Here is a 26,880-nt window from a genome sequence, read left to right as displayed (position 1 = left end):
TTGGCTGGGCTCCTAGTTGATATGTGATGATGTGTGTTCATCATCAAAACTCTTCCTGTTACCCTTCCACAGTGACTACAGGTAAAGCCAATGTTAAGCAAACATCCATCACATGTAGTTTCCCCCAGGCCTCTTTGCTACTCCTTAAGCTTTCAGCTACCTCCTCAGTCACATCTGGGGCAAAAGGTCTTTTTCTGCCCTGACAGATTATGTCTTGCTACAGTAATTCTCTCTCACTGCCACTGTTACTCATTCACATTTCAAAAATGTTTGAAATCTTGTAAAAATGGGTCTTGGACAATGATCATCTTCTGGCATAGGTGCTGCCACTTGGTACATTTCCAAGTCCATTCCCAGCCAGCCGCACATCAAGCACCACTGCAACCACTGTTCTAGCATACTTTTGTGGCTTTCCAATCTCTAGCCGCTCCTTAACCTTCTGTTAGTTTCGTACAAAATAAATATTACATGCACCTTTTTGAGTGACAAATATTTTTCTATACTTTCTAGTATGTCTTTATTTTAAACATCATGATGTATCTAGTATAATGCATATTTATATATTGCTGTAACCTTTTGTGCACCATTTTCTATAAATGCTAGAGTGTCCAGTGTTAATTGGAAAATATATATAACTACAAAATAAAAACAAATTTCCAAACTCACCAAATGTTTTTTTAATATAATTTACTCTTTAACCCTTGCCTTAAAATGTTTATATTTTATTTGTTTTTTATTTTTAACTGCTATTAAACATGTTTGAGTCAGAATTGTTATTCATTACACCTATTTATTTAGCATTTATGTGAGTATGTGATCTCAATTAAATCCACAGTGGCTATTATGGTCTGATGTGTTCATTAATAGAGAATGAGCAGGTGCAGTGTAGAGAAACAAGAAATTATCAGTTACAAAAATTGTGTGGTATGCAGTCTATTTTAGTTTCTGTTCATGCTAAAATAATTTCCTGAAGTGCATCCATTACTGACCCACTTGAACAAAGCAAATAAGCAATGTGCTATTGACAGTTTACAGTTAGCAGTCTAGCTACAGTATAGCAGTGTTACCTACAGTACAGTTTTACGGTGAGAAATACCATTATGTAGTAGTATAAAAGTTAGAATGATCTAATAGAAAATTATTATATGCAGTTTGGAGGGAAAGCAATGACAACTGTCTCCTTAAGAGTCAGAAGGTTCAAACATACATGCTAAGATGCTAAACATACATGCTTACAGACTGTAATTTCCTCAGTATAATGTAACTGGTTTGACATTTTGTTGGTGAAAAGTATAGAAACAGAAAGGAATAATTATTGCAGACAAAGTATAATTGCACGTGAGCCTGATGTTTATTGGTGGGATCTGCTAAATGTCTACAGAATATAAAAACATGTACAAATAGTCTTTTAACTGCATTACAGTCAGGAGTTCTGTTCTACACAGCTTATACTGCACCACTAAGCTACATGTTCAGACGAGATTTCGTTTTTCCTTGGATAAGTTTTTATTAAAAACCTTGATAGGACCACGTTTTTTTTAAATACAGAAATTGGGTAAAAGTATCACTTCACCGTTTTCTCCATACACGTATCATATGAAGCATGTGAGCTATCCAGTACAACTCACTCCTCCAGCTTTAAAACGTACATAAAAGGAATAGCACATCTAGAAATTAGACGCGTCTATTTTTTTTAACGTTTTAAAACGACAAAAACAATCAGCCTATGTGTAGTAAAACACAGTGTCGGACATTTTGGCGGATAGGCGCGTAGACGCACACGGCAGGCCCGGTGCTGGTTGGTTGAAACCTGCTGCCTGTTACCCGGATGTAGCAGTGGGGAAACTACGTCATTGTTCACCGCCGGACGCTCTATGGATATTATAATGGACGAACATAACTAGATAATTATTAATAAAATCACAGGTATGTTTCATTCTTTGGATTTAATATTACACGCAGATGTTTTTGGGAGCAGCGTAGGCGCTGTATAGCTCTTTACCGTGCCTGGAGGTAGCCTGAAAATGGGACGGTTGCTGCGGTGAGTTTCTGATGTCGGTGCGGAGAGTACGCTAGCAAAGAGGCTAATGTTTCTGGGTTAAAGCGCACCGGCGAATTTTAAATCTCGAGCCCCTCCTATTCTGTGTCCGCCAGCTTCCTCGCGTATAACTTAAAAAACAACAACAACGCCGGTCTAATATGTTGTATATCCGCTACTATTTATCCGCACATGGTCCTGGGTAGTTGTGGTTGTCGTCGTTCGATCGGGTTGTTGCGGCGCAGTTGTCTCGTGCTATACCACACGTCCAGTCCAAGGCGGCATGATGATGATAATACCGTCGGTGTCAAAAAGAATAGACCAGTAGATGGCGTCCTATTTAGTACAGCAGTATTGATTTTAAACTGAGTACTATAATAATAGTAATAGTACGGCAGCGCTAATATGCGTGTGGGATTGTGTAATAGTCCCACTTTTGTGTTTCGCCGTTACCGTGGTGTTCAGTACACAATGCCAGCCCGGGGCAGATACGCGCGCGCGGGGAGGTGGTAATTGTGACGCAATACAATAACCCAGGGATTTATATTTATCTCTCTTGCGTTGTGAAGAGAGTTAGATTAGATATGTTTGTTGTTTTTTATTGGGAACTGATTCGACTCGAGGCCTGCCTGTAGCGCTCAGGAAACAACACCGGGGCTAGCGTAGCTGCTGGTAACCGGGTGACGGCGGTGTAGCGATAGGGTTCCGTTTCTCACACTACCTTTTATACACTACTGTGTGGGTACACACACACGCACACACACGGCGTCTTCGTGATAACATGGCAAATTAGTTTGTAAGTACCCACTCAGCAAACCGAAACTGTACACAGACCTGTCCTGTGCTGTTAGCTTCGCAACACTCTGAGGCTCTGTTCATCATCACCAGGGCTAACGCTACTAGCCGGCGATGTGTAAAACTAAGGCTTAACAATCCGCACATCACAAACACGTTAAACGGTGGATTCAACATCATCTCTTAAGTCCTGGCCTAATCTTTCCCCCCCTAATGCTAGCTGGACGTTTGGGAGTGCAAGGTTTCGCTAATGTCGACATTCCCTCTGCGTTTCCTGCAAGTCACGTGGTGCTCCAGTAGCAGAGTACACGGTGTCTGTCTGCAGCAGCAGCGCGCGCTCAAAACATGCACGTAGCCCTGGTCTCAGGAAACGAACGGTCAGTGAATACAAACACTACTTTAACACTTTCTTTCAATTCCAATTGTTGGCAAATTGGCAAAAACTGTGATTTCCCAAAACGTTGCCCCTGTCCCCGCAAGAAATGAAGACACAAGTGTGTTTCCCATGTTACCTGACGTTCATTTAGTTGACATAGGATTTATTTTTTTGACCTGTTCAGTGAATTCGCCAATTAAATGATTAAATGATACAATGTCTTCTTTCTAGTATGTACTTGAACAAGGCAGTTTTTCCATGTCTTTAGTTGTTGAAGAACAACCTTAATAGTATCCATACTGAGTGTATGGCATTCATGAGTCTAGGTGGCGTAGTGGTTATCATTGTGGCTTCGAACCTCCAGGGTCGAGGGTTTGATTCCCGCCTTAGATCTGTGTGCATTGAGTTTGCATTAGTGCTTAGTGAGTTTCCTTCGGGTAGTATTCGGGTATTATTGGGGCAGTGGTGGCTCAGAGGGCTAAGGCACTGAGTTACTGATCGGAAGATCGGCGGTTCGATCCCCAGCTCCACCAGGTTGTCACTGTTGGGCCCTTGAGCAAACTCAAACTTAACCCTAACTGCTCCAGGGGCACTGTATCATGGCTTACCCTGCGCTCTGACCCCAGTTACGCTGGGATATGTACCTTAAGTCTCCAGGGATAGGTTTCAGGCCCCTCGCAACCCTGTACACAGGATAAGGGGTATAAAAAGTGAATGAATGGATAAACGAATTATGTCAAGCAGCTTAGTTGGATATTAAAGTGACAGAATCATGTATAATGTATAAGATATATCTATAAACATACATGTTTGTGACTTCATGATAATTAACGTGTTGCATGAAAAGAATTTTACCATGATGTGTAAACCATAAAATGCTATAAAAGAGTAAACGTGCGCTGTATAAATTGTGCCTTTTACAGAATGAACGATGACTATAGTTGACAACACTTCAGAGAAATCTGACTTTGAGTCAGCGCAGTGCAACCGCTCCAGCTCCCTGACTCCTGTCTCTTCCGGAGGCGTGGAAGACGGCAATTCTAGCTGGAGTGTTGATTCTTCAACAGCTGAGCTTTCCAGGACCATGGCTACCTGTGTGGCTCCCAGCCTCGAAGCTGCTGTGTATGGAGGCAACACGGCACTTCCTGCTGAGAGGCCGAATGAGCAAGGCAAGAATCACAGTTTCCTTCACCTGTAAAGGTTATTCAGGTCTGTTTTATTGTATGTAGAGAAAGCCTATTAATTTATTAAACCTTATTCTTGATAATTTCTCCTGCAGTGACCATGAGTTGTGGCGATGGTATCAACGTGCCCCAAAAGATCCTGTTTCCATCAGAGCGTATCTGCTTGAAATGGACCCAAGTCCATCGTATTGGAGCAGGTCTCCAGAACCTGGGCAACACATGTTTTCTGAATTCAGCTCTCCAGTGTCTTTCATACACTGCACCTCTTGCCAACTATCTGCTATCCCGAGAGCATTCCAAAACATGTGGGTCTTAACACATTCTGCTGCATACATTTGATGCACATATTTGACATACTTTGATTTATATTAATGCTGTATTTTCCCATAAAGGTCATGAGCCCGGATTTTGCATGCTGTGTACCATGCAGAATCACATCATCCAGGTGTTCGCTAATTCGGGGAATGCTATTAAACCCCTTGGCGTGTTGCATGAACTTAAATGTGAGTACACACCTCTTGATAAATGAAAATAAAATACTGTTACTGTTTGGATCAAAATGAATAAATTTTTTAAATGTTTTTTGCTACCATACGATTTAGGGATTGCAAAGCATTTCCGGTGTGGGAATCAAGAGGATGCCCACGAGTTCTTGCGGTATACAGTCGATGCTATGCAAAAGTCCTGTCTGCCGTCCAATAAGTGAGTATAATATGATAAAATCAACATGCTGAACAATTTAGTATTATTTGATTGTTTGTTGATTGATAAACCCCAATGCCAGCTGTCATGTGATGTTTACACATTTCTATAATATCTGATCACGTTCGACATTTTCATTTTATCAGATTGGACAGGCAAACGCAGGCCACGACTTTGATCCATCAGATATTTGGAGGATATTTGAGGTCCAGAGGTGAGTTGAAAATTGTGCAATTAGTTATCTTGTCATGCCTTATTTTCTTTTCATTTTTTATTTTAAGCAGTGGTGGCAACTTCTAGATTTTAACATTTGTTTTATATTTATTTTTATTTTTTTTCAAATAATTAAAAGATCTCTGTTTCCACAGTGAAGTGTCTGAACTGCAAGGCAGCATCAGACACATTTGATCCCTATTTGGACATTGCACTGGACATCAAGGTAATGTTCATTGTGGCAAAAAGAAATATTGATACCCTTACTCATGAGTTTACTCCTGCTCTAAATGTTCTGTCCTGTATAGACCGTATATTTAGAAAACAGTTGCTTCATTACTTGATCATCGTAGGATCTGCTGTTCCATTAAAGTGATGTTTACTTGTGCTGTCTTGCAGAATGCCCCAAACATTACTAAGGCGCTCGAGCAGTTTGTTAAGCCTGAACAGTTGGATTGGGAGAATGCCTATAAGTGTGGCACGTACGTATTACCTGACAAATTTCAGTCATCCTTTTTGGTTAACAGTGAGCACTCAGACCATATTATGGACAAAAACATTATATTCAAAACAAGTTACTGCTAAAAAAAAAAGTGTATACCATTAGTCTTATCTATCGTCTTTCTGTAGGTGTAAGGAAATGGTTCAAGCCACAAAACGATTAAGTATTCACCGCAACTCCAATGTGCTAACCATCTCTCTCAAGCGCTTTGCCAACTTCAACGGAGGCAAAATCTCCAAGGTCGGTTCCCCCTGTAATATTTTAAGAAGCCAGGAAAATTCTTTATCTTGACATATTGTACAAACGCTGAAAGAAATATTGAAAACTTTACAATAAAGTAAAATTTAAATCTAAAGCATAAACTCTATCAATCCTCCTCTGCCCAGGATGTGAAGTACACAGAGTATCTTGACTTGCGACCCTACATGTCTCAGTCTCACGGAGATCCACAGATTTATGGTCTATATGCTGTGCTGGTGCACTCAGGCTTTAGCTGCTATGCTGGACACTACTACTGCTATGTAAAGGTTAGACCTACTACACATTTTTAAAGTTCAAGATTTTATCAAGCCTAAACAAAAAGCCTTCTGATAGATGCAGTAATATGAAAATGCGTGATGCTTTATTTCAGGCAAGTAATGGCCAGTGGTATCAGATGAATGATTCATCAGTGACTCCCACTGATATACGATCTGTGCTGAACCAACAAGCATACCTTCTGTTCTACATCAAGCAAGGGTATGTTAAAGGCATTAATGCATAAAAAGAAATAGAAATTAATTTTGCCTATGATGTAGCCTGCTTATGTAAAAACTCTTCTGATTTATTTTTAGGTCTACCGACCTGAAAAATGGAGAAATAAACCAGAACGGTTTTACTCCAGGTCATTCATCCCCTCGACCAGCTGTGATACCGAAGCTAAATGGGCATTCGTATAGCTCCTCGTCAATAATCGATCCACAGCTCCATTCTCACGTGTTAAAGGTACAGCCTAAACAAGAGAGCTTTTTATTAGCAATAAAATGCCACCTTTCAGATCCCCCCCCCTTAAGAAACTGTTGTTTATTTTGCAGAAAAACTTGTATATCAATGGTAACGGTTCCTCAAAGGAGCATCACATTGGCTCAAAGCCCAGCAGCAGCAACATCAGTGGAGTGAACAAATCCACCTCCAGTTTGTCTTACTCTTCCTCGTCGTCCACTTCTCATCAACCCGTCCACCCCAGTGGCATCCCAGAGCCGCATAAGAGGCCCAAGATGAGCTTTACTGTTGGCTATGGAAAGGTGGTGCGGTGCTCATCAACCCCTGGTGTCTCCTCATCGTCAGCCAGCTATTCTAACCCACAGTCCTCGTCCTCATCCTCTACCTCAAAATTCCAGTGCAAAAAGCAGGTCAATGGCACATCCTCATGTCACAGCGCAACTCTTCTGGTTCCCTATGATGAGGAATCATCTGAGGACTCAGACAAGGAGAGCAGAGTCTTGGACAATGGTACTGCTAAGACTTATAGTGTTGCCAAGGCAACCAGTGGTAACAATGGCACGCACAGCCTAATTTCTCATAGTTCTAGCTCTGTCTCACCTGAGACAAATGGATCTAACAGCTTGTCACAGTCTCACACGGGTGCGAATGGGTCAGGGCATGGCCTCCTGAATGGCCATCACAAAGTCAACGGATTCACACATTCTGACAAGGTATGAAACTTCTTGTGTTTGGGCATTTTCACACAGAGATCTGTAAAGAATATCGCTAATCAGTAGAGATTGAGGAGTCGGTCCAGTGTATTATTTATTGTGATTCTGTTGTGTAGCAGTTCATGCATCTCCATACTGACCACAAATTTTTTTTTTATATATAATATATATATATATATTTCTTTTTTTTTGTGGTCAGTGTGTGTATATATGTGTGTATATATATATATATATATATATATATATATATATATATATATATATATATATATATATAAAAAAATTTCTTCAATGATGTTTAAATGTAAACTGTATCTTTGCATTTGCATTGGTGAAACATCACCGTTTGCTAAACTATTCATATATTGGCAAGTAGCACAACATCCAGGGTAGTTGGAGCAAAGTTTGTTTAGAAGTAATTATGGCAATTAGAATTATTTATTATAATAGAAAATGTAATTATACAGTTAATATGTACAACAGACTGTTGTGCTTGTTTCGTTTATGTATGGTTTGCTGCTGTTTTAATGGTTTTTAAACCTTCATAGTTCCCACTGATGAGTTGCTTAACTACGCTAAACCGGCTGTGTGACTGGGGCTTAAGTGTAATAAAGGTGCAAAAGCATCGCCTTGAACAGGCTGCGTGAAAGGGGTTTTAGGCTGCTTGCCATTGATAGTTTACCGTTCTATTGAAAATAATATATTGTTTTTAAATGTACACATGTTTTTGATTTTACAAATAATAGTGCTTTCTCTGTTTTTTTTAATATATATATATATATATATATATATATATATATATATATATATATATAAAACATTTGTTACAGTGAAATACATTATTGGCTATTAACATCTTTTCATTGTTTTTTTAGGCATCAGACAGTACCGACTCTGAATCTTCCATAAGCGACACTAACAGTTTGGACTCCCAGAGTGTATTAAGGTATCAAAGTAACTTTTCCTCTGCACTATTTATCTATTTATCTTCATCGACTCTACGTTTGCATGTTACATAATAAAATAATAACCATTGCAAGTTTCATTTTCTTTTTCCAGCTCCAAGCCCGAGAGCCTCCTCTCCTCATCAGCCTCGACAGAACAAGCTAATTCACTCACTCAGCACATTTCACACCCGGCTCCCACACCTACACCTGGTGCAGACACCCAGACACTGGCTAAGCCAGCAGAAGTAACAACACCTGGTATTCAGGCAACCTTAACAGAGGCATCGAGTCAAGTGAAGACTACGACAGAGTCCACACTGAGCAATCACAGCCTCACCAAGCAAGTGAATGACGAACCCCCATTACCAAACGGACCTAAGATGAAGGCGGAGACCGTGAACGGCTCAAACGGCAAAGAAGACATAAAAATACGTCAGTCAGACAAACCCAGCTCTTGGGAAAGACAAAGATCAAATGAGCACCAAGAGCATGACCGAGATTTAAAACAGGCACATGGGTCTACTACCACAAAGGACAGAGATAGAGACTATAAGAACCATCGGAACTACAGAGAGTTCAATGCCAGGAGCAAAGAACGTTCTAGGTACGGTCACCGGCCAGAGAGGGAACATTATCCACGCAAGGAGCGTTCCCGCAGTCGCCACAGAGATAAATCACCAACTCGACACTGGAACAGCTATGTGTACCACCGGCGTGACCATCACTACAAAAGAGGCAGAGAGGAATGGCCGCGGGAGAGGGAACATGACCGGAGATACCAGACCTCACACCGTTCTTCAAGTAACTATTATAAAGAGCCAGGCTGGCACCGCACACGCGATGACAGTCGTGACAGGTGGCCCTACAATGGCGAGCAGAGCAGCAATAGAGCAAAACCCCAATCGCCACGTTCCATCAGCCCCTCACCCCGGCGTGGCACCAGACAACGCAGTTTATCAGGTGAAGACAGCACATCGGAAGAGTGCAGGGTGAAGAAATACAAAAAATCTAAAAAGAAAAATAAAGATAAGCACAGGTAAATAAATGTTTTTTTTCTTCTATTCTCTATGCTTTGCAACACAAAGAACTTTCCCTATTTTAAATAAGTTTTAAGTTTCTGTAACTGATATCGTCTACATTCTGCAGGAGTTCTGAAAGGGAAGTGTCTGACAAGCATGGGGACAGCAGCTCAAGTCGACACAAAAAGAATAAAAAAAAGAAGAGGAGGCATGACGAGGAGGATGACAGACATCACAGAGAAAGGCGGTCCACCCTCAGCTCAGACAAACATGATTGCAAAGGCAGGAATGGCGAGGAGAGGAGGAGCCATAAGCGTCAGTGCAGCTCCGATCGAGGCGTTTCTCCTCACCACGCCAAGCGGCCATGCACTGAGCACCAGCTCAGTAGCCAGTCAGGTATGCAAAATAAGTGTTTTTGTAATGACTATTTGGTTTGATGTAGAATTTTCATAGATACTGAACCTCTCTTGTTTACATGCTACAGATAATGGCATAAACCATTACAGTGGATATGTCCAAGGATTCTGTCATAAAGAAATTGATGCACAGGACAAATATAGAGACCTGAACCATACTTCTTCAAATAACAGCAGGAAGATAGTCTTATGTGGAGGAGAACCTGCCATGACGGGCCCTCTGCCATACAGATGTAAGTGAATTGCATGTTGTTCTTTGGGAATTACTGCATGTTTTTTAATTTACTTACTCTTACAATGTCAGACAAACAAACTAAAGCAACACTTTGTTTTTCCCACGAAAAACAGTGAATTTTGGAGGCCTGCCCCACACCTAAGGTGAGATATTGATCGTAATATCATAATAAAATAAATATTTAGCAGTGTCTGAATATTGGAGGAATAAATTAAGATCTTGTTACTTTACATTTAATTATAAATACTTATGTTTTTTTTTTTATCTTTTACTCCTTAAGGTATCGGAGGACAAGGAAAAACTACACTTTCTAAATATTGTAAAGGTGTAACATGGAATGTTTTTTTTTTTTTTTTTTCTACTCAAAATCTAAGATTTAAAATTCATTGATCAAAGTTGGTTATATGACAATAGTTGGAGAAGAAATGGTGGAAGATCTTACGGTTCTGGCCGAGCTTGAAGTGGTGAATTCTTTTCTTACTAGAACATCCTCTGTGGAGAAGTCGTGGCCTGTAGGTCTCGAGTGTTCTTATGATCGCTGAAATTCCAGGAACCTGGCGCACAAGGTCCTCACCATTTCTCTGACGTACTTGGTCTTACAGTTAACTCTGGGTGCCATGTTTCCGGGAACACACAGATGGGAAACATCCTCTGCGATCACAGAGCTAGTGGCCACAACTTCTCCACAAAGGATGTAAAAGTTCTAGTGAGAGAAGAAAGCGACTTACCAAGAAGAATCAGCGAGGCCATAAAGATCTGTCGCTGCAAGTCTGACCTGAACCGTGAATGAGGTCAAAATCTTTCTCCAGTTCTTCTCCAACTGCTGTCATATAAACAACTCCAGTCAGGTGACAATTTGTGTTGAAAATGGTCATGAGAAGACGTTCAAATCTAAGTACATTTCAAATTTTGAGTAGAGGTTTCAGATTTTGAGTGGAAAGAAACATTGCATGTGAAGGGTTAATCCAGTCTTGGTCTCTTCTATTTGGACATTGTAAAGGTGCTTTATTCAGAGAAGACATACTGTATTTTTCTTGCAACAAAAATGCTTTAAAAATTTTTTTAGGATTAAGGATTTTTTTTACCATGCTGTACAGCTGAACTTTGAAAAAAATCTCAATGAAAAATGTACAAAAAAAAGAATATTAATTAATATATATACACTTACACCGGAATAAGAAGCCTGGAGCTTTAACATCACAATTGCTGCTCAGACATAGACTCAGGACTTTCTCACTTGTGAAGATGATACACATTCTCCCTTTAAGGACATCTACCTGGGAATGATGAAAAAGTGAACTAAAATGCTGCATAAAAGTGGAAAGACTGTTTCCCGGCTGCAAGCTATGATGTCACCGTTTTCACGTTTCTGTTTAAAATCTCAACGGGACAGATTTTTTTTTTAGTGCTTTGTGCGCACTTATACACAGTTAACCTGGACACACTTGACATTTTCTTGCCTACTTCCCCATTTTTTTTGTAATTTCTTTTAAACTTGAGATCTGCAGAATCCATCTAATGGCATTATACCGACTTTCACAATTTCCTTCAAAAATATACATTGCATTATATAATGTATGGCTGTGGATTATTTTGTGTGTATGTTTTTAACCTTTATTTTCCTTTTAAAAATACTGTGAATTTAAGTTCAACTGTACTATCAGTTATTTGTTTGCAATCCTGTATCAGGAGTTCAGTATCAACACTTCTTTTAGAAAAACCACTCAGCATAATGTAGGCCATGTTCTAAAATATTTCCCTTCTTTGACAGAAAAAAAAAAAAGTAAAAATGGTTATATTCAAATCCTACATTTACTGTAGCATGTCAAAAAAATCTATGTTGTGCATTCTATATTAATCGAGAGGGAATAGGCCTTAATGTCTACAATTGTAATATTTTCTCAGTATGTTTACAGATTTTTGTTGGAATGAATGGACATGTATGTGAGGGTTGGTTGAGTGTTTGGCTTTGTACAGGGTGAGCTCTATTCTCACCTTTTGGATAAAAACCTAAAAAAAAAAAAGTTTTGTCTGTCTTTGCTGTGAAACATTTAATAGTGGCATTTTGGAAAATTCTTTCAAATGTTAGATATCAGTTATTGAATGTCACACACTAGACATTCATTTCACAGTAGCCATATTAACGTTTAGTGTTCTGGTGTTATATTTAGTTAATTGATTTATTTATTCATTGTAAGCATTGTTTACTAAGCTTTTTCCCTAATATAACTTCTCAAAGTGAAATCATAGAACTTGACAAATTACCACTTTTTATTTAAATACTCATAACTGGCATAGCCTATTTAAATTTGTTAAGGCAAAAACATAGCTGCATTTCTTTTACAGAAGGACCAACACAATTCTACATTTTCTTTATTCCAGTTACGGGTATACTGTATACTTACTGTAATTAAGAAGGAAGCCAGAGTTAACTGGTCCTGAGACATTCGGGGTAAAATAAATAGTTTATTATAATTAAAACCAGTAAATAAAGACTGAGTTTCACTACAAAAACACTTAAGGCATTACAGACAAAACAGAAACTTCATTTTCCTATATGACATAAACCAGTTAAAAAAAATGTATAGTAGTATTGCAAAACTCAATCAGTCCTGCTGATTTTGATCACATTATACATCTGAGATCATGAAATTATTTTAAATAATAGAATAATTAATTCACTCCTTGAAAGCCCTCCCAATGCTGACCAGTTAATTCTGAGGTAAATTGGTGTCAATAAGATCATAATCATCATAAAAGAGAAATAAGCCAATTTTTCTACAGAATATTAGTAAGAATGTGTGGTCATAACTGCTGTGGACCACTAGAGGGCAGTGTGGTACTGATTTTGCTCAGTAGCCTCAGTGTATATTATGATGGACATATAGTGTGAGAGGAACTCTGGAACTATCAGGGCTATCGTAAAAATGTTTCCACGTTTAAGAGTGGCACTACAACCAAACGTCCATTTTGTCCATTTCCCTGCAAACAAATGTGGAGTTCTGCAGCTTTTTCTGCCGATTACCACACTACAATATAAAGCAACATTAAGTGTTTTCCTGCTGAGCAGCTTTGATGCTCAGTGTCGAGGTCTCTGTGCCTTGCAGCTAACCTCCTTTAGGTTCTGTATCGATTTAATATGCTCCCCTGTAGATGAGCAGACAATAGACTGTCTATTAGTGATCAGCACGCTGAAAGAGGTCATCCTGCTGTCATTTCTGAAGTGCAACACGCCGCTTTCTGCTCGCCAGCATCTCATAGAAAGGGTCCCTGCTGATGCTGGCCCTGTAAAACATAAGGGACTGATGAATATAGAAAATCCTTGTTATACGTATGGGGAAATACAGCGCAGTAGCTTAGTGTAGCGTTTTTATCCACTACTGACAATAGACAAAGTCACGTTCTCCTTATTGGTTCTGAAGGGGTTAAAGAGGGAGAATGGCCCAGGGTTCCCAGCAGGTCCCCACTACATGCTGATACAGCGTTTATTGCACAAACAGTCTGTGTGCACATGGGACGCAGTCACACACTCTGTAACAACTGAGGCAAAGGGACCTTGATACCCATAGGCAGATTCAGATCTACTGTGTCTATAAAAGTTCCACTAAACAAAGTGTCCACTAAACAAACCTTTGCCATGAATACTTTATGTGACACAGGATGCATTTTAGTTTCCACAGGAAAAAAAGTGACAAAACCAACTTGAATAGCTTTGCTCTCTGTTTTATCCATTGGAAATTACACTATCTCCAAAAGCTGGCCTGTCATCCTCTGTTATACTTATCAGTCCCAGATTGTGGCTTAGTTATTTTACACACCAGTACCTTCTGGAACTAGGCTGCGGGCTTCCTTTAGCAGGATCATCACCGAGATAGGAATGTGAAAACGTGCAAGAAAACATGGGAGATCAACTACCAAAACTACCCAGTTGTTAGAGGCAGTTAGATGCACCCTACCTGATAGATTTGATCCACTCCTCTTTCTCCTCTGGAGTAGGGGCTGATATTCTGTACACCACATGATTCCCCTCTACAACCCTGCCGTCTGCCTCTGTTTTACACGCCTTGATCACCTGACCTTTATGATTTGGGTTGTAGAGCTCAAAGCAGTTCTAAAAGATAACAGAATCTAAGCATTACATTTTAAAATATCATTCTGGAATCATTTTCCTGCATGCCACGATCACTACTAGCAGTGCTTACTGGTTTTCTTGGCTCGTCCACCTCTCTTATGCTAAGGTTCTCCAGTGGAATGATCCCTCGAGGCTCTTTGTCCTGGAAGACACAAGCAAGGTTATATGGCAGACGGATTAAGACAGTGAAGAAACCGCCTGCAGAAGAAGCTGCTATTGTTTGCTTGGGAGCTAAATCTGGATCTCGACATTGGAAGAAAATTTCCTGTCGCTGAGGAGAACATGCAGCAGGGGGCTGATTGCTTTAGGATTGCCAGCTCATTACTACTGTTAGTGGGCTTTAAACTTGTTTTATTGTGCACTCTTATTAGTTGATTAGTTGTCAAAGGCAGCAAATCGAGGCAAATTCATTCGTGCATAAGAGTTACTGTAAGAGTTCATATATAAGAATGTGCCGCATAAATAATTTATTAATTAAATTGGGCAATTTGATTAAAACATTTAATTAGTACAATTTTAAAAAACATACATTTTACCATTAAAAATTCTGTACAAAAATTTGACATTTGGTTTTAAGAATTCTAACTGTATTTAAATGAATAACACCCATTGTGAAAGATGCCAGGTCTAAACCATGGAAATAATCAATTTACCAGATTAAAAACCTCCCGAAAGTATTCAATGAAAGTATTCAATGAATCAATATGAAATCATTAATTCCATATCGAAGATGTATTGTCATCCTAGGCCATTTATTGAGATATAAAACAGTTGAAACATGAGAACTATCTAAAAGCTGGTAAATCTAAAAAACACAACTGAGATCTCTTTAATATTAATTTTATCCCAATTTTCTCTTTATTATTATGTTTGTATTCACTACCATTTGTGTAGCTTTACTTACTGTTGTATATTCAAAGTAATACAAGCAGTTATCTGTCAGAATGAACCATCTCCTTTTCCACGTCTTCACTCGTCCTCCTGTGAGAGGATAAAAACAACAATGAGAAAATCCTCACTATACAGTACATACATTACCATTCCAAAGTTTGGACACACCTTCAAATTCCAAGGTATTTCCGGACTTTTATTTCTTTCTACACTGTGAAACAATGCTGAAGGCATCCAAAATATGCAATAATCTCCTGTGAACAGTTGATATGGAGATATTTTCGCTGCTTATGCTCTGTAAAGCCTATAATCTGGGGTGCTGTTAGTTAACTGGTGATTTTTGAGGCTGGTGACTCTAAATAAACTTCTTCTCCGCAGCAGAGGTAAGGTTTGCTCTTGCTTTTCCGGTATTAGACACAGTTTTATCATGGTGCTTAATGGTTTCGGAAATGCGCTTGACAATACTGTTCTTGCAAGCACTATTCCAGAAGAGCTGACCATCATGTTTACATTAAAAACTGACTGTTGTTTTTGTTACTTAATGATATAATTCCATATGTATTTTTTTTACAGTTTTGAAAAAATTCCAGCATTGTTCTAGAACAGGGGTCTCCAAATCCAGTCCTGGAGGGCCAGTGACCAGCACTTGGACTTGTTGTAAATCCAAACTTGTGTCTAAACCTTTGACTGCACATCACCACTAATAACATATAAGATTACTATAGTCCCATCGAATGCACAAGGAAGACACGTGACTACCTATTAATATAATATGCAGGAGTAATAGTGGTACTACTGTACTAGTCTATGTTTTTGATAATTATCTGTTAAGTTAATTTAAGGAATTTCTTTAGCAAAAATTGGTTAATTGTAAATACATTATAAACTTTATAATTTATGTCATATATTGTTTGTAACATGCTGTTTGTCGTAAAGAGATTTACACAGATGATCTTAATAATATGCACATCCTTAATAAAGTATGTTAAACATAAAATTTTTTACAATAGGTAAAAGAGTCTGCCTCTTAGTAACTCAGTGACCGGGAGCCTTCAGCTCAGAAAAAAAAAACTGCACCAGAGTGTAATTTAGCAGTGGGATAAAAAAGCAGGATTTGGTTTCACTGGAGTAAAAGTGGCACTTAATATGAGTGAAGTAAAAAGCGGAAGTGGGAAAAGTGAGACAAGTCAATGGATGTCCTCAGAGAATCCAGCAGCTGCAGGCAAGCTGTGACTCTCTCTCAGCTGAACATGCTTCACTCCCAGTAGTGTGTTGTTCATGAGAGAATGCGTTCCACCAGATTTACAAAATGTTTTACAAACTGTTTTGCCTGTTTAAGCCTACATCACATTACCGTAAACTTCTATACTTGTAAAAAAAAAACAAAAAAAAAAAACAGCTTCCATGAGCCCTTATTCGAGACAACATGAGTTGACTTGCCCAGCTTCAGCAGCCACCCTTCTCTGTCTGGATTGAAGAATGTGTGGGTCAGATCATTGCCATCATCTTCAGGGATTTTGAAGGGCTCGTTTTTTATGCTTTCGTATAAGTTCTGCATGAAAATTAGAGAAAAGTTAGCTCACATTCACATTTCTTGCTTTTTATCATTGTTACTCCATGAGGCTCACCTTGAGCAGCTCCTCGGGCAGATCACCACCTTCGTTGATGCCGCGGTTCATAGAGATGAATCTCTCAACCGTGGGCTTGTCCTTCACATTGGGGTTGTGCAGGCTGGTATTGAGCATAATGATGGAGAATGACAGGACGTAGCACGTGTCTGTGAAGCGAAGATACTTTCAATAATTTTAATTAAGAGCTCTTGCAAACCTAGGGCCTGAAGGATTATCCAGAGAAAACAGAACTATGTTTTTCCCTTGGGAAAAGGTGAACACCAACCAAACACAAAAGATTTGATGAATTTAGACAGCATATTTTTTTTGTTTCACTCCATTTCATTTATCTTGAACCTGTATGGACAAAACCCCTAATGGATTGGCATAGAGCAGCCTACTTTTCTAAATAAATGATGGTTCTTCCTAGCATGTTGGCCTTTTTCTCCTGCCAAAGTATTGCATTTTGTAGAGCTTCACCCCGTTTCTAAGCCAACATCAGCACTGTTTATTTCAAATGGATTTTTACACTCCACTTTCATTCCACTTATTCATTCTTTATTTAAACAGAGGACTGTAATTAGTGTTTTTATACAGTGTTGAATTACCCATGTCATGTCTGAAATGACTGTAAGAAGGTCTGTTATTAAGCAACTTTAATGATCATGAATGTCATTTGATATTTAATGACATGAGTTCTTCCTGCGCTCGTCTGTCAGCATTAGGTTCTAACCTGAGGACTGGAAGACACCTGGGTTGCAAAGGCAATAACGCGTTGCGAAAGCTTCCATCATCCTGTCAATCTTCTGAGCCTCACCCGGGAGTCTGAAGCTCCACAGAAACTGCCTGACAGAGAGAGGGGGAAAAAAAGAGGTCAGTTGATGACAGGAAGAGATGACAAAAGTGGCTAAAATTAGTCATATAATCAATATTTTGTGTTTTCCCAAGGTATATATTAACAGAAGGTTTTCAAGCATGTGCTGCTTGTCTACACAAATTAATTCATGAAGGTGTTCAATATCAGATTTAATTACAAACATTACGATATGAGAAAACAGGCTGCTCACCGTAAAGCTTGCACCAGGTTGAGGTCTGCGAATTCATGAAGTTCTACAAAGGCCTGCAGAACGCTGATGTTGAAATCATCCCTGAAGATAAAAGAAAAGTCGGTTATGCTCTTAATGAATATTAATGAAATTTGCTCGCAGCTTGAATCAATTAAATGTGTGAAATATAAAATGAGTGGTATTTAGACACAAAAGAAAAACAACCTTTACGAAAGGAGCGTGCAGACTTGGGTCAGTAGTCCTGCCTCTATTGCACATGTGCACAATAAATCAACTAGGTGGGAAATAAAACCTAATTGACCGTTCTACAGCAGCTTGAACACACACCTCTGACTCGGCTTGCATCCAATTGTCCAAATTGTACCTTCAACCTCTGATGAGCGGTTCAGTAACAGATAATTGATCTTTGCAAACACAATTAGCATTACCTGCCAAAAGTGATTCATTCTTTATTGTCCACTAACATAATGGGAGGTCAAATCAATAATTAGGGGACTTTACAAAGTACACATTGCTTTGCAGAGGAGATGGTGATTTAGATTAATTGCAAAGGTTTGACTACAATTCACCCAAAGCTGGATATAAATCTGGACCAAATATCTATGAAACACTATTTGTTTTTACATCAGTTAAATAATGAGGCAAGCCTGCAAATTTCCTCTTTAATGTGATATTAAACACTGCTAAACTGCGGTCTCATCTTCTGAAATCATCTGGGGATGAAACATCCACTAGACGATAATTACATCATAATAAAAATTGTTCTTATAATACTCGATCACAAGGATAACATAATAGAAAGGGATTTGTCTTACTTTACTCTCATACTCAAATGATGTTACACACATTTCTCCAGCACAACATTATCGGCTACATCATTTCTGTAGGTCAGGACAATATTCTTGTATTTTAGTATATATGACCTTTCACATCATTTTACTGCAACTGAAAAAAATGTTTTAGACAAATGAAAGTGTTGCAATACTGAAAACTGACCAGTGTGAATATTTAAAAAGCAATTTTCTGTAGGTCTTGGTGTGATGTGTGGTACAAGAACCATATTATGGAGCCCTATATGTTAGGAACTGGGTTAGTGAGCTGACACGAAAGGGATATTTTAATCTGTATCGTTGCAAAACAAGACAGAAAAAGAGAAAAACGAGATTTAAAAAAAAAAAGTTTTGCTGATAAAATGCTGACACATACCTTTCCCCTAAATAATCTCCGATGACTGTTTTATTTAAGCCCTCTCCTTTGTATAGGAACTGTGCAATGTCCTCAGGTGTGTGTTGCAAAAGGTCATTGTCCAGAAGAAACAGGATACCCTAAAAAATGGCACATTTAAATCATAGCTTTTTTATATAATAATAATAATAAAACATATTGGTGACATCATTTAGTACCTTTTTAGGATCCATATTAAATTTCTTTCTTCCAATAGCCATCTGCTTATTTCTCTGAGTGGTCTTTCTGTACAAAAAAAAAAAAAAGTAAGTATTCCATATTAAGGATGGAATGACAGTAAAGTGTATAGCTCGTGGTCAGGTGCACGTACGTCTCTCCTATGCAAGTTAAATGTTCAATCTCTGTCATCACTTCGGCAATTTCAAACTTTAACCGCTGGAAGAGAGAGAGGACAATAGGCTTTTACGAAACAGGTGGTTAGACTTCTTTTTCAAGTCATGTCACTGTTATTCAAACCATGCCTACTTCAATGTCATCCAGTAATTCTTTTTTTCTTCGTCGAATGTTAGACAGTTCATCTCTTTCTGCTGGAGAGAGATCTTCAGGTACTAAAAGAAAGAAAGGAGAAAAGTCGTCGAAATGAAGGAAAACAGAGACAAGTCAAAACAGTTCCCTGATCAATAATGCAGTGAAGTAATTAGCTGTTATATTTTAAGATCGATAGTAAGCTTTTTTCCACAAAGTATCAGGTGACAGTAATTGAAACATCAGAGCGGTTGGAAAGGTCGGAAGTGCCGGCACTGTGTGGAATATTGCTAGACAGAGTCTGAGGAAACTATGAGCCATTCAATTACCGTAACTAAGGAAGCACGGAGGTTCATGGTCAAATAAGGCAGGAATAATTTTGCTAGTGCCACACACACACACACACACACACACACACACACACAGTTCTATGTTAAATATGTGCACATATATAGTTAACAATGTTATTTTTACTTTATATACCTTTACATGAGACTATAAACAGATTTACATCTGAAAACACATCATTTCTTTATAAATTATTGGGAATAACGCAGTTCTGCCATTCTAGACCGTGATTGTGCTTTGTTATTATGCTAAAAACAAACATTTGGAAAAAACATGCGAGGTAACATGGAATGTCCTGCTGTTGTCTCCATCTACCACTTAACAATAGAGGGAAAGTAGGCATTTAACAAAACAGAGTTCAACATTCCCCAAAGGCTTATCTCTGACACATGCCGATTTCATTTAACCTAAACTGCTTTTCTTCGTTTAAGAGGCTTTATTCAATCAAAATTAGAGGTCATGTGTTCATTACACAACAGGATGCTGAATTACGCAACACGCCTAGGGTATAAAGATGTGCCATTTACTCCCAAAGCAGTGCTTGTGCTTTTAAACTTAAAATAAAGCAGGGGGGATAAAACACAAGATAACGTAACCAGATCTTTTGGTCTAATCTGCTGCACAGGATGTCTGTCCTATGAATCACATACCAGATTGTAGATCAAATCTCTGTTGGATAAGAAAATCAATTTACCTGCTTTAATGATCACTCAAACAAATGAAAACTACCCTGAGGGTATATATTCCTTATTTTAAATGGAAACTTTGGTTTTAAGCCAAACCACAGTGAGTGATATAGAAAAGTATAAACCACATAAAACGTATTAGTATAAAGATACAGTATTAGTATTCCGAAGTCCTGCTTTATACCAGCCCTGAAAAAAAATCATAATTGTGTAATTACATACCAATTACACAACAGCAAGCTTCATAAGAAAAGGGTGCCAATTATAAATGTTAAATATGTTAAGCAATGAATGAATAAATGAATGAACTACAATACAATGAACGATGTTGGTTTTAGATCTCGAAGTGAAATGCAATTGGATTCTAGCCCAGTTTATAATCTTCTTATCTAAAACCAAACATAGAATCAATGTCTTTAATAAACCGCACTGCATGTCCTTAATCCTCTAACCAATTTCTCACCATAAATCTCAGCATTATTATTATACACTGCCTTTAATTAATTATTTCCAAAATGATTTAAAAGGATTAAACCCAGCGTCATGTGTGAGATGGACAGCGTCTGCACTATCAGGGGAATATGGAGTAATATACTCTGTCAGTTCCGGTAAGAGATACACACTGAGTGAGGTAATTCTTGAACGGCTAATGTTGGCAGCGGATTGGTTAAACTCACAGGGGGTCACGTTCACGGCCAAGATATGAAACCTGAGTAATCCAATACGATGTCAAATTGGATTGATGAAAGCAGCCTAGATAAAAGTGTTTGGCTTGGAAGATTCTCCTGAGTCCTTTCCTGCCCTTATGTGATACTGGGATTGTTTTTCTCAAAACAGATTTATTGGTTCGCTGTAAAATCCACTGTTATTCTGACTGTACATGCTCCAATTAATTTAGAGAGCAACGTACAAATACAAATGGTTATCTTGTAGCGAATTTGTGTTAGTTCAGCAGCACCTGTGTTAGATGTCGATGCACTCAAAAAGAAATAAAACAGATGGACAGGAAAGAGCTTAGTCTCTGTATAAAACACAGTCTGCAGTTCCTGATTCTCATGTCATTCTTTGTTCCCTTAGAACCAACATGTTACAATAAATGCATAAAATGCATATTTTATAAATTATGTTTTGTGGATATGCTTTTCTCAGGACATACCGTACTGTGTAAAAGTCTTAAATGATCTCTCATTTGCCAAACTTTTTGGTAGTTTCCATGGAGTCTTGTGGAACCATCCTCCATGCTCCAATTTTTTGCCTCTCATTATCGGTCCAGTCTGTGTACCTGACCAGTTTCAGAAGAATGCTATATGTGTCTTATTAAGCCACACAGTGTTAGTAGTTAGCACTGTCTCCTTGCCTTTTAGTCCTGGGTTCGATTCCCACCTCTGGTCTGTGTGCATGGAGTTTGCACGTTCTCCCCGTACTTAGTGGGTTTCCTCCGGGTTCTCCGGTTTCCTCCCACAGTCCAAAGACATGCAGGTTGGGCTAATCGGCGTTCCCAAACTGCACGTAGATGGTCCTCTGGAAATGGAAACCCACTCCAGTATCCTTGCCAAGAAAACCCCATGGATAGCATCTAGGAAGGTCTGACTTGCTATAGTCCATGAGATCATGAAGAGGTGAATACGACTTAACGACTCAACAAATTAAACTCACACAGTGATCTATCCATCATTCAAAAATCATCTTACTTAAGGCCAGAACCAGTGAGGAACAGGTGCAGATGATGACAGATGATTAGGCTGGTGATTAGTAAAATATTTGTTCCCATTTTTTTTCATTTAACCTACATAATTAATAAATGTTATTTTTATATGTAAGATGAGTGATGTCTCAAGGATTTGGCCTAGTACTGTAAGCATTATGCACTGGATAATTTCTGAAAAAAGATTTTTTATTAAGATAAGTTTGTTTTCTCTGAATTAAGATTCAAGATTTTAATTGCCATATATACCAAGGTACAATGAAATTCCTATTTAGTCTCAGCCTCTCGAGAACAAGGAGGTAGAAGGGCAGTGAACAATAAATAAATAAATTAATTTAATTAATTGCTGTAAGCATTTAAACATAATGTCAACATGTACAATCAGTATTTAAATCACATTTTACAACTGTTAATATCTGAGCATATAGTAATATATGAACTGTAAAATTATGAAGAGAAATTATGAGCAGAATCTGTTATGAGTGGGGATGGAAAAATACTAAGAAATTAAACTTAAGTAAGAAATAACTGAATTTTAAAAGAATAGATATGTAAAAATCCTAAACTACAGTAGCATAAGTAAAAGTATCCAGTCAATTATGTACTATACAATTAAACATAACTGTCTTATTTTCATATTAAAAACTCAACATAATTATTTATTCAAAAAGTTATTAGCAATACCATTTTGTCTGAAAAAAATGTCCAGTATCTGTTAATTTGCTGATCACATTTATGAATATTGCTCTGTAATTTGCTAATAATTTAATCAAAAGCATATTTTGTAAATAACCAATATAAATGCATATGGTCATGTAATGTTCATCAATCATATCAATGGAACTTGTGTTAAGTATTTTTTTTTGCGTTACAACATACTGTTTTTACTTCAGCATATTGACTACTGTCATCACTTTTATATGATTACTAGCATTTATAAAACCTGGACTATAAACTTATTAAGGCAAATTAATATGATCAATCAAAAGCAGTACAAAAGACAGAAATGCCTCGGTCTTGTGACTGGTCTTTTTCTGAAGACAGAGAGAAAGGCTTATTGTACCAGACAAAAACTGTACCTCATTTTCTTTTTACAGTTATCCCTTGTAAGAATCAAGAGCTAGGACAGAACCCCTTGTCTTCAATGAAGTCAAGAATGAAGACATTACAGCCACACAAAAATGTGTCACCTCACTCGTCTTCATCTCCTGCCGGGAAAGCATCTTAAAGGCCAGTGTTCCTATTAAAGCAGTTCCATATGTGCTACTCAGACAACAAAAAGCTCTTCACATACTTCTTTGCCTCTTTTTTTTTTTTTCAAATGCATGAAAAACCCTCACTGGCACTAATTCACAGGCTTTAATTGATAATGTAGTTTGTAGGCAAATGCTGTTTTGCCGTCCAAACACAAATTCCCTATTAAGTGAAGATATTGGTATGGTTTGGATACAGACTTTTCCAATAGAAACCATTTATAAGGGTCTGCATCTTTAAACAAACCAAAATGGCTAAATTATGCTTTTATATGTGAAGAAAAAAATTATAAAGACAATTCAAATTGCAAGTGTGTAGGTCAACAGAGACACTCCCTATAATGAGTATTAATGAGGTGATGACCCCTGCCTTGGTCTCATCTAGTGCCAGACGGCACCCCCAGGAGAGCCAGACAAGAGTGGCATTGAGTTTGCAATAAAAGCCCAGATCGATGCCAAACTTCACTAGAATGTGCATTGGTGCAAAAACCTAGTGGTAACCATGAGCTGTCACTGAAGCCATACTTTATTTACACATTATAAAAAGAAAACGAGGTAGTTTGGCAGATTGCCCATGAAGAACAGTCCTAATTCAGAGCTTCCCTTTTTCTACCTTTCAAACTCTAGCCAAAGAAAATGGAGGGAAGTGCTTCCAATTGGGTTTTCCCATGGCCAAATAAAACACTAACTCCTGCAAATAAAAGAGACTTGTTCACTTTGACTTCACAATTCATCAGATGCTAACACACACATATACAGTACAAGCGGCAGCATGCTGATAAAGCCAATCAGGTCTCTGGAGATATGAGAGCAGGATCACATGTTTAGTGGTGAGGTCAGTTACAGGAAAATGTGGACAATAACAGCAGAAATAAGCTTCCATCTAAATAAGTATTATTTAAACAAGTAATTTAAAAAAAATCTGCTTTGGGGTAACTTATAAGGCATAATGTATGCTGCAATATAAAACTGAATTAGTTGTACTGTTAACAAAATACTACAAACGATGATCTTACTGAAACAACACAATATACAGAGATTATACAACTGTGAATAGCCTACAAATTTGTTAGTTAAAAAAAGGTGTTATTTAAAGTAAACTGTACTATGTTACTTGAATCTAATGCTTGAATCTAATGCTATCAAAATAAAAAATAGTCTTTATTTGTTTACTCATCGAATGACATGCTCTTTAAAAACAATCTTTAAAGATAGACATAAAAATGTTATAGTAAAATCTGTGCTGATAATCGTCTCATCATCAGAAAATTCCACAACTTATCTGCATCTTCTAATACTCAGAAATGATGATAGACATCGATGTGGACACCCGAGTACTGGACACCCTATTCCAAAACCATATTAAATTTGTCCTAATTTGCTGATTTAATCAAACTATACCCACACCACAATATCCACTCTTGTGGAAAGGCTTTTCAATAGATTTTGTAGCGAGTACATACACGTGTTTCTTCAACCACAAAAGTTTTAGTGATGTTGTGTTCAGCTGTTCAGTGAGGTTACGGTCAGGGCTCTGTGCAGGACACTCAAGTTAATCTCTACCAACTTTGGCCAACCAATGTCATGCTTGAGCAAAGTGCTAATGATGTTACTAGGGCTGGTCCGAATACCATTTTTTGAGCTTCAAGTATTCGGTAGTGATTAACATCAAATATTGGAAGCTTCGGTGGGAGGGGGCTGAATATATTCTTATCTCTAATAAAGGCAGGAATCTCTCTGTGTGTGTCTGTCTGTTGCATTTTTATGTCGAGAACCGTTCATCCAACTGCTGCGGACGCAAGGGAGTGCAAAGTCGCATTTTTGTGTAATATAGATACAGATACATCCCTCCAAACAAATATTCGAATATTCTACTCCAGCCCTAAACGTTATCACACTAAAAGACACTGTAGATTCACTGTGTTTCCAACTTTATAGCAATTTTGGATAAAAATGACATTTTTTTGATGGTCATTGTCCAAATACTTTTGCCCAAACAGTATATTTTTATATGACCACATAGCTTGCTGACAAAAGGACTAATACTGGGAGTTTTCATGGTCACAGACGTACAACATATAAGCATACCTACCGCAGACCGAAGAACAATTCAACTTTAAATGAAAAACAAAATTCCAAGGACACCCCAGGACATTTTACCAATGGTTTATTTTACCAATTTATTATTAGACTCATTATTTTATTTTGTATAGCAATCCATCGCAGAGCACACACACACACACCCACACACCAAATCGGCCAATTTAGGAACGCAAATTACCCTAAACTACATGTCTTTGGACTGTTGTAGAAAACCTGAGGACCAGAAGGAAACCCACCAAGCACGGGGAGAACATGCAAACTCCATGCACACAGACCCGAGGTGAGAATCGAACAGGGATCGAACCACTAAGCTATATCGTGATGCCCAGGTCCAAGACGACGATATTAATTGCTCCACTTTTGCTGTTTTTCAGTTTATATTTCGGCTTAATTCACTTTAAGAACCACTGGCTTACACAACAGATTCCTAGTTCCTAGACATAAATAACCTTATTTAATAACTTACACAACAGATTATTATAAAGCACTTCTTCAGCATGAAGCACACTGGGTCCCAATCAATAACTAAAAGGATCTATATAGGTAATAAAACTCTTTTGCAAATTTATTTAGCAAATAATGATATGTTTGTGCCTTTAATGTGAATAATAATAATTATATCTTTATTTTATTCAACCATAAAGTAGCATTTACAGAAATGAACCATTTGAACTACCCGTTGTCTTACCTCTGCTGTCCTCATCCATGTTGATGTTGATGATGGGGAAAGACCTAAAATAAACACCTTATCACAAACACAAGGTCAGGCGGCCGGTTTATTGACTTTCCCTTTTTCTCACATTTGTGGTCACCCAACTGCAGAGCAACAGTATCCAGCTGACGGTCCGAAAGAAGATTCCTCGTTAAGACAAGGTCAAATTTCAGCGCACATTTCGTCAGTGTTCATGCAGCCTGAACCGCGAGAGAAGCTGAAAGAGCGACTGAGCCGCTTCATTCAGCCTCGGATACAGGAGAAAGGCGGAGTGACGTCATCCAGCTAACCCCGCCCCCTGTAGTATATATTAGAATTGATCCCTTTCACGTTCTAAAACTGTGATCAGTTTATTTAACTCCTGATCAAATTAAAATGTCTTCAAAAAGGAACAGGCTGGAGGAAAATGTCCTTATATGAGCTGAAGCACTGCATGTCAACAGGCAACTGCTTGGGGCAGGAGGGCTGACAAACTTGGTTATTTTGATAAGAAAATGGTGATGAATGATATTTGGAGAGAGCCATGAACATTTTGGCCTAGG

General features: G+C 38.2%; 2 protein-coding genes across 3 annotated transcripts; one reads left to right on the top strand and one right to left on the bottom strand.

Annotated features, from left to right (window-relative positions):
- The first annotated feature begins 1,715 nt into the window (after positions 1-1,715).
- On the top strand, positions 1,716-12,126 carry usp42 (ubiquitin specific peptidase 42). Of its 2 annotated transcripts, XM_053511016.1 has the most exons (20): positions 1,716-1,926; positions 3,054-3,210; positions 4,133-4,378; positions 4,489-4,698; positions 4,786-4,896; positions 4,996-5,095; positions 5,242-5,309; positions 5,464-5,534; positions 5,708-5,790; positions 5,939-6,050; positions 6,197-6,337; positions 6,442-6,548; positions 6,644-6,794; positions 6,884-7,504; positions 8,380-8,450; positions 8,564-9,487; positions 9,598-9,866; positions 9,955-10,119; positions 10,235-10,264; positions 10,402-12,126. In XM_053511016.1, the coding sequence occupies exons 3-19, from the start codon at positions 4,141-4,143 to the stop codon at positions 10,261-10,263; spliced, it is 3,471 nt and encodes a 1,156-aa protein (XP_053366991.1). In that variant the 5' UTR covers positions 1,716-1,926; positions 3,054-3,210; positions 4,133-4,140; the 3' UTR covers position 10,264; positions 10,402-12,126. The 2 variants fall into 2 exon arrangements, with proteins under 2 accessions (XP_053366991.1, XP_053366990.1); XM_053511015.1 differs by lacking the exon at positions 3,054-3,210.
- A 258-nt stretch (positions 12,127-12,384) lies between these two features.
- cyth3a (cytohesin 3a) lies at positions 12,385-26,574 on the bottom strand. The gene is made up of 13 exons (XM_053511017.1): positions 26,315-26,574; positions 19,532-19,614; positions 19,377-19,441; positions 19,225-19,291; positions 19,028-19,146; positions 17,822-17,902; positions 17,488-17,600; positions 16,773-16,921; positions 16,585-16,696; positions 15,158-15,234; positions 14,324-14,395; positions 14,078-14,232; positions 12,385-13,406 (listed from the first exon to the last, which is right to left on the bottom strand). The coding sequence occupies exons 1-13, from the start codon at positions 26,331-26,333 to the stop codon at positions 13,334-13,336; spliced, it is 1,185 nt and encodes a 394-aa protein (XP_053366992.1). The 5' UTR covers positions 26,334-26,574; the 3' UTR covers positions 12,385-13,333.
- Positions 26,575-26,880: the final 306 nt, after the last annotated feature.

Source organism: Clarias gariepinus, chromosome 14 (assembly GCF_024256425.1).
Source record: "Clarias gariepinus isolate MV-2021 ecotype Netherlands chromosome 14, CGAR_prim_01v2, whole genome shotgun sequence".
Classification (NCBI taxonomy): Eukaryota; Metazoa; Chordata; class Actinopteri; order Siluriformes; family Clariidae; genus Clarias; species Clarias gariepinus.
This window is presented reverse-complemented; position numbering and strand designations above follow the sequence as displayed.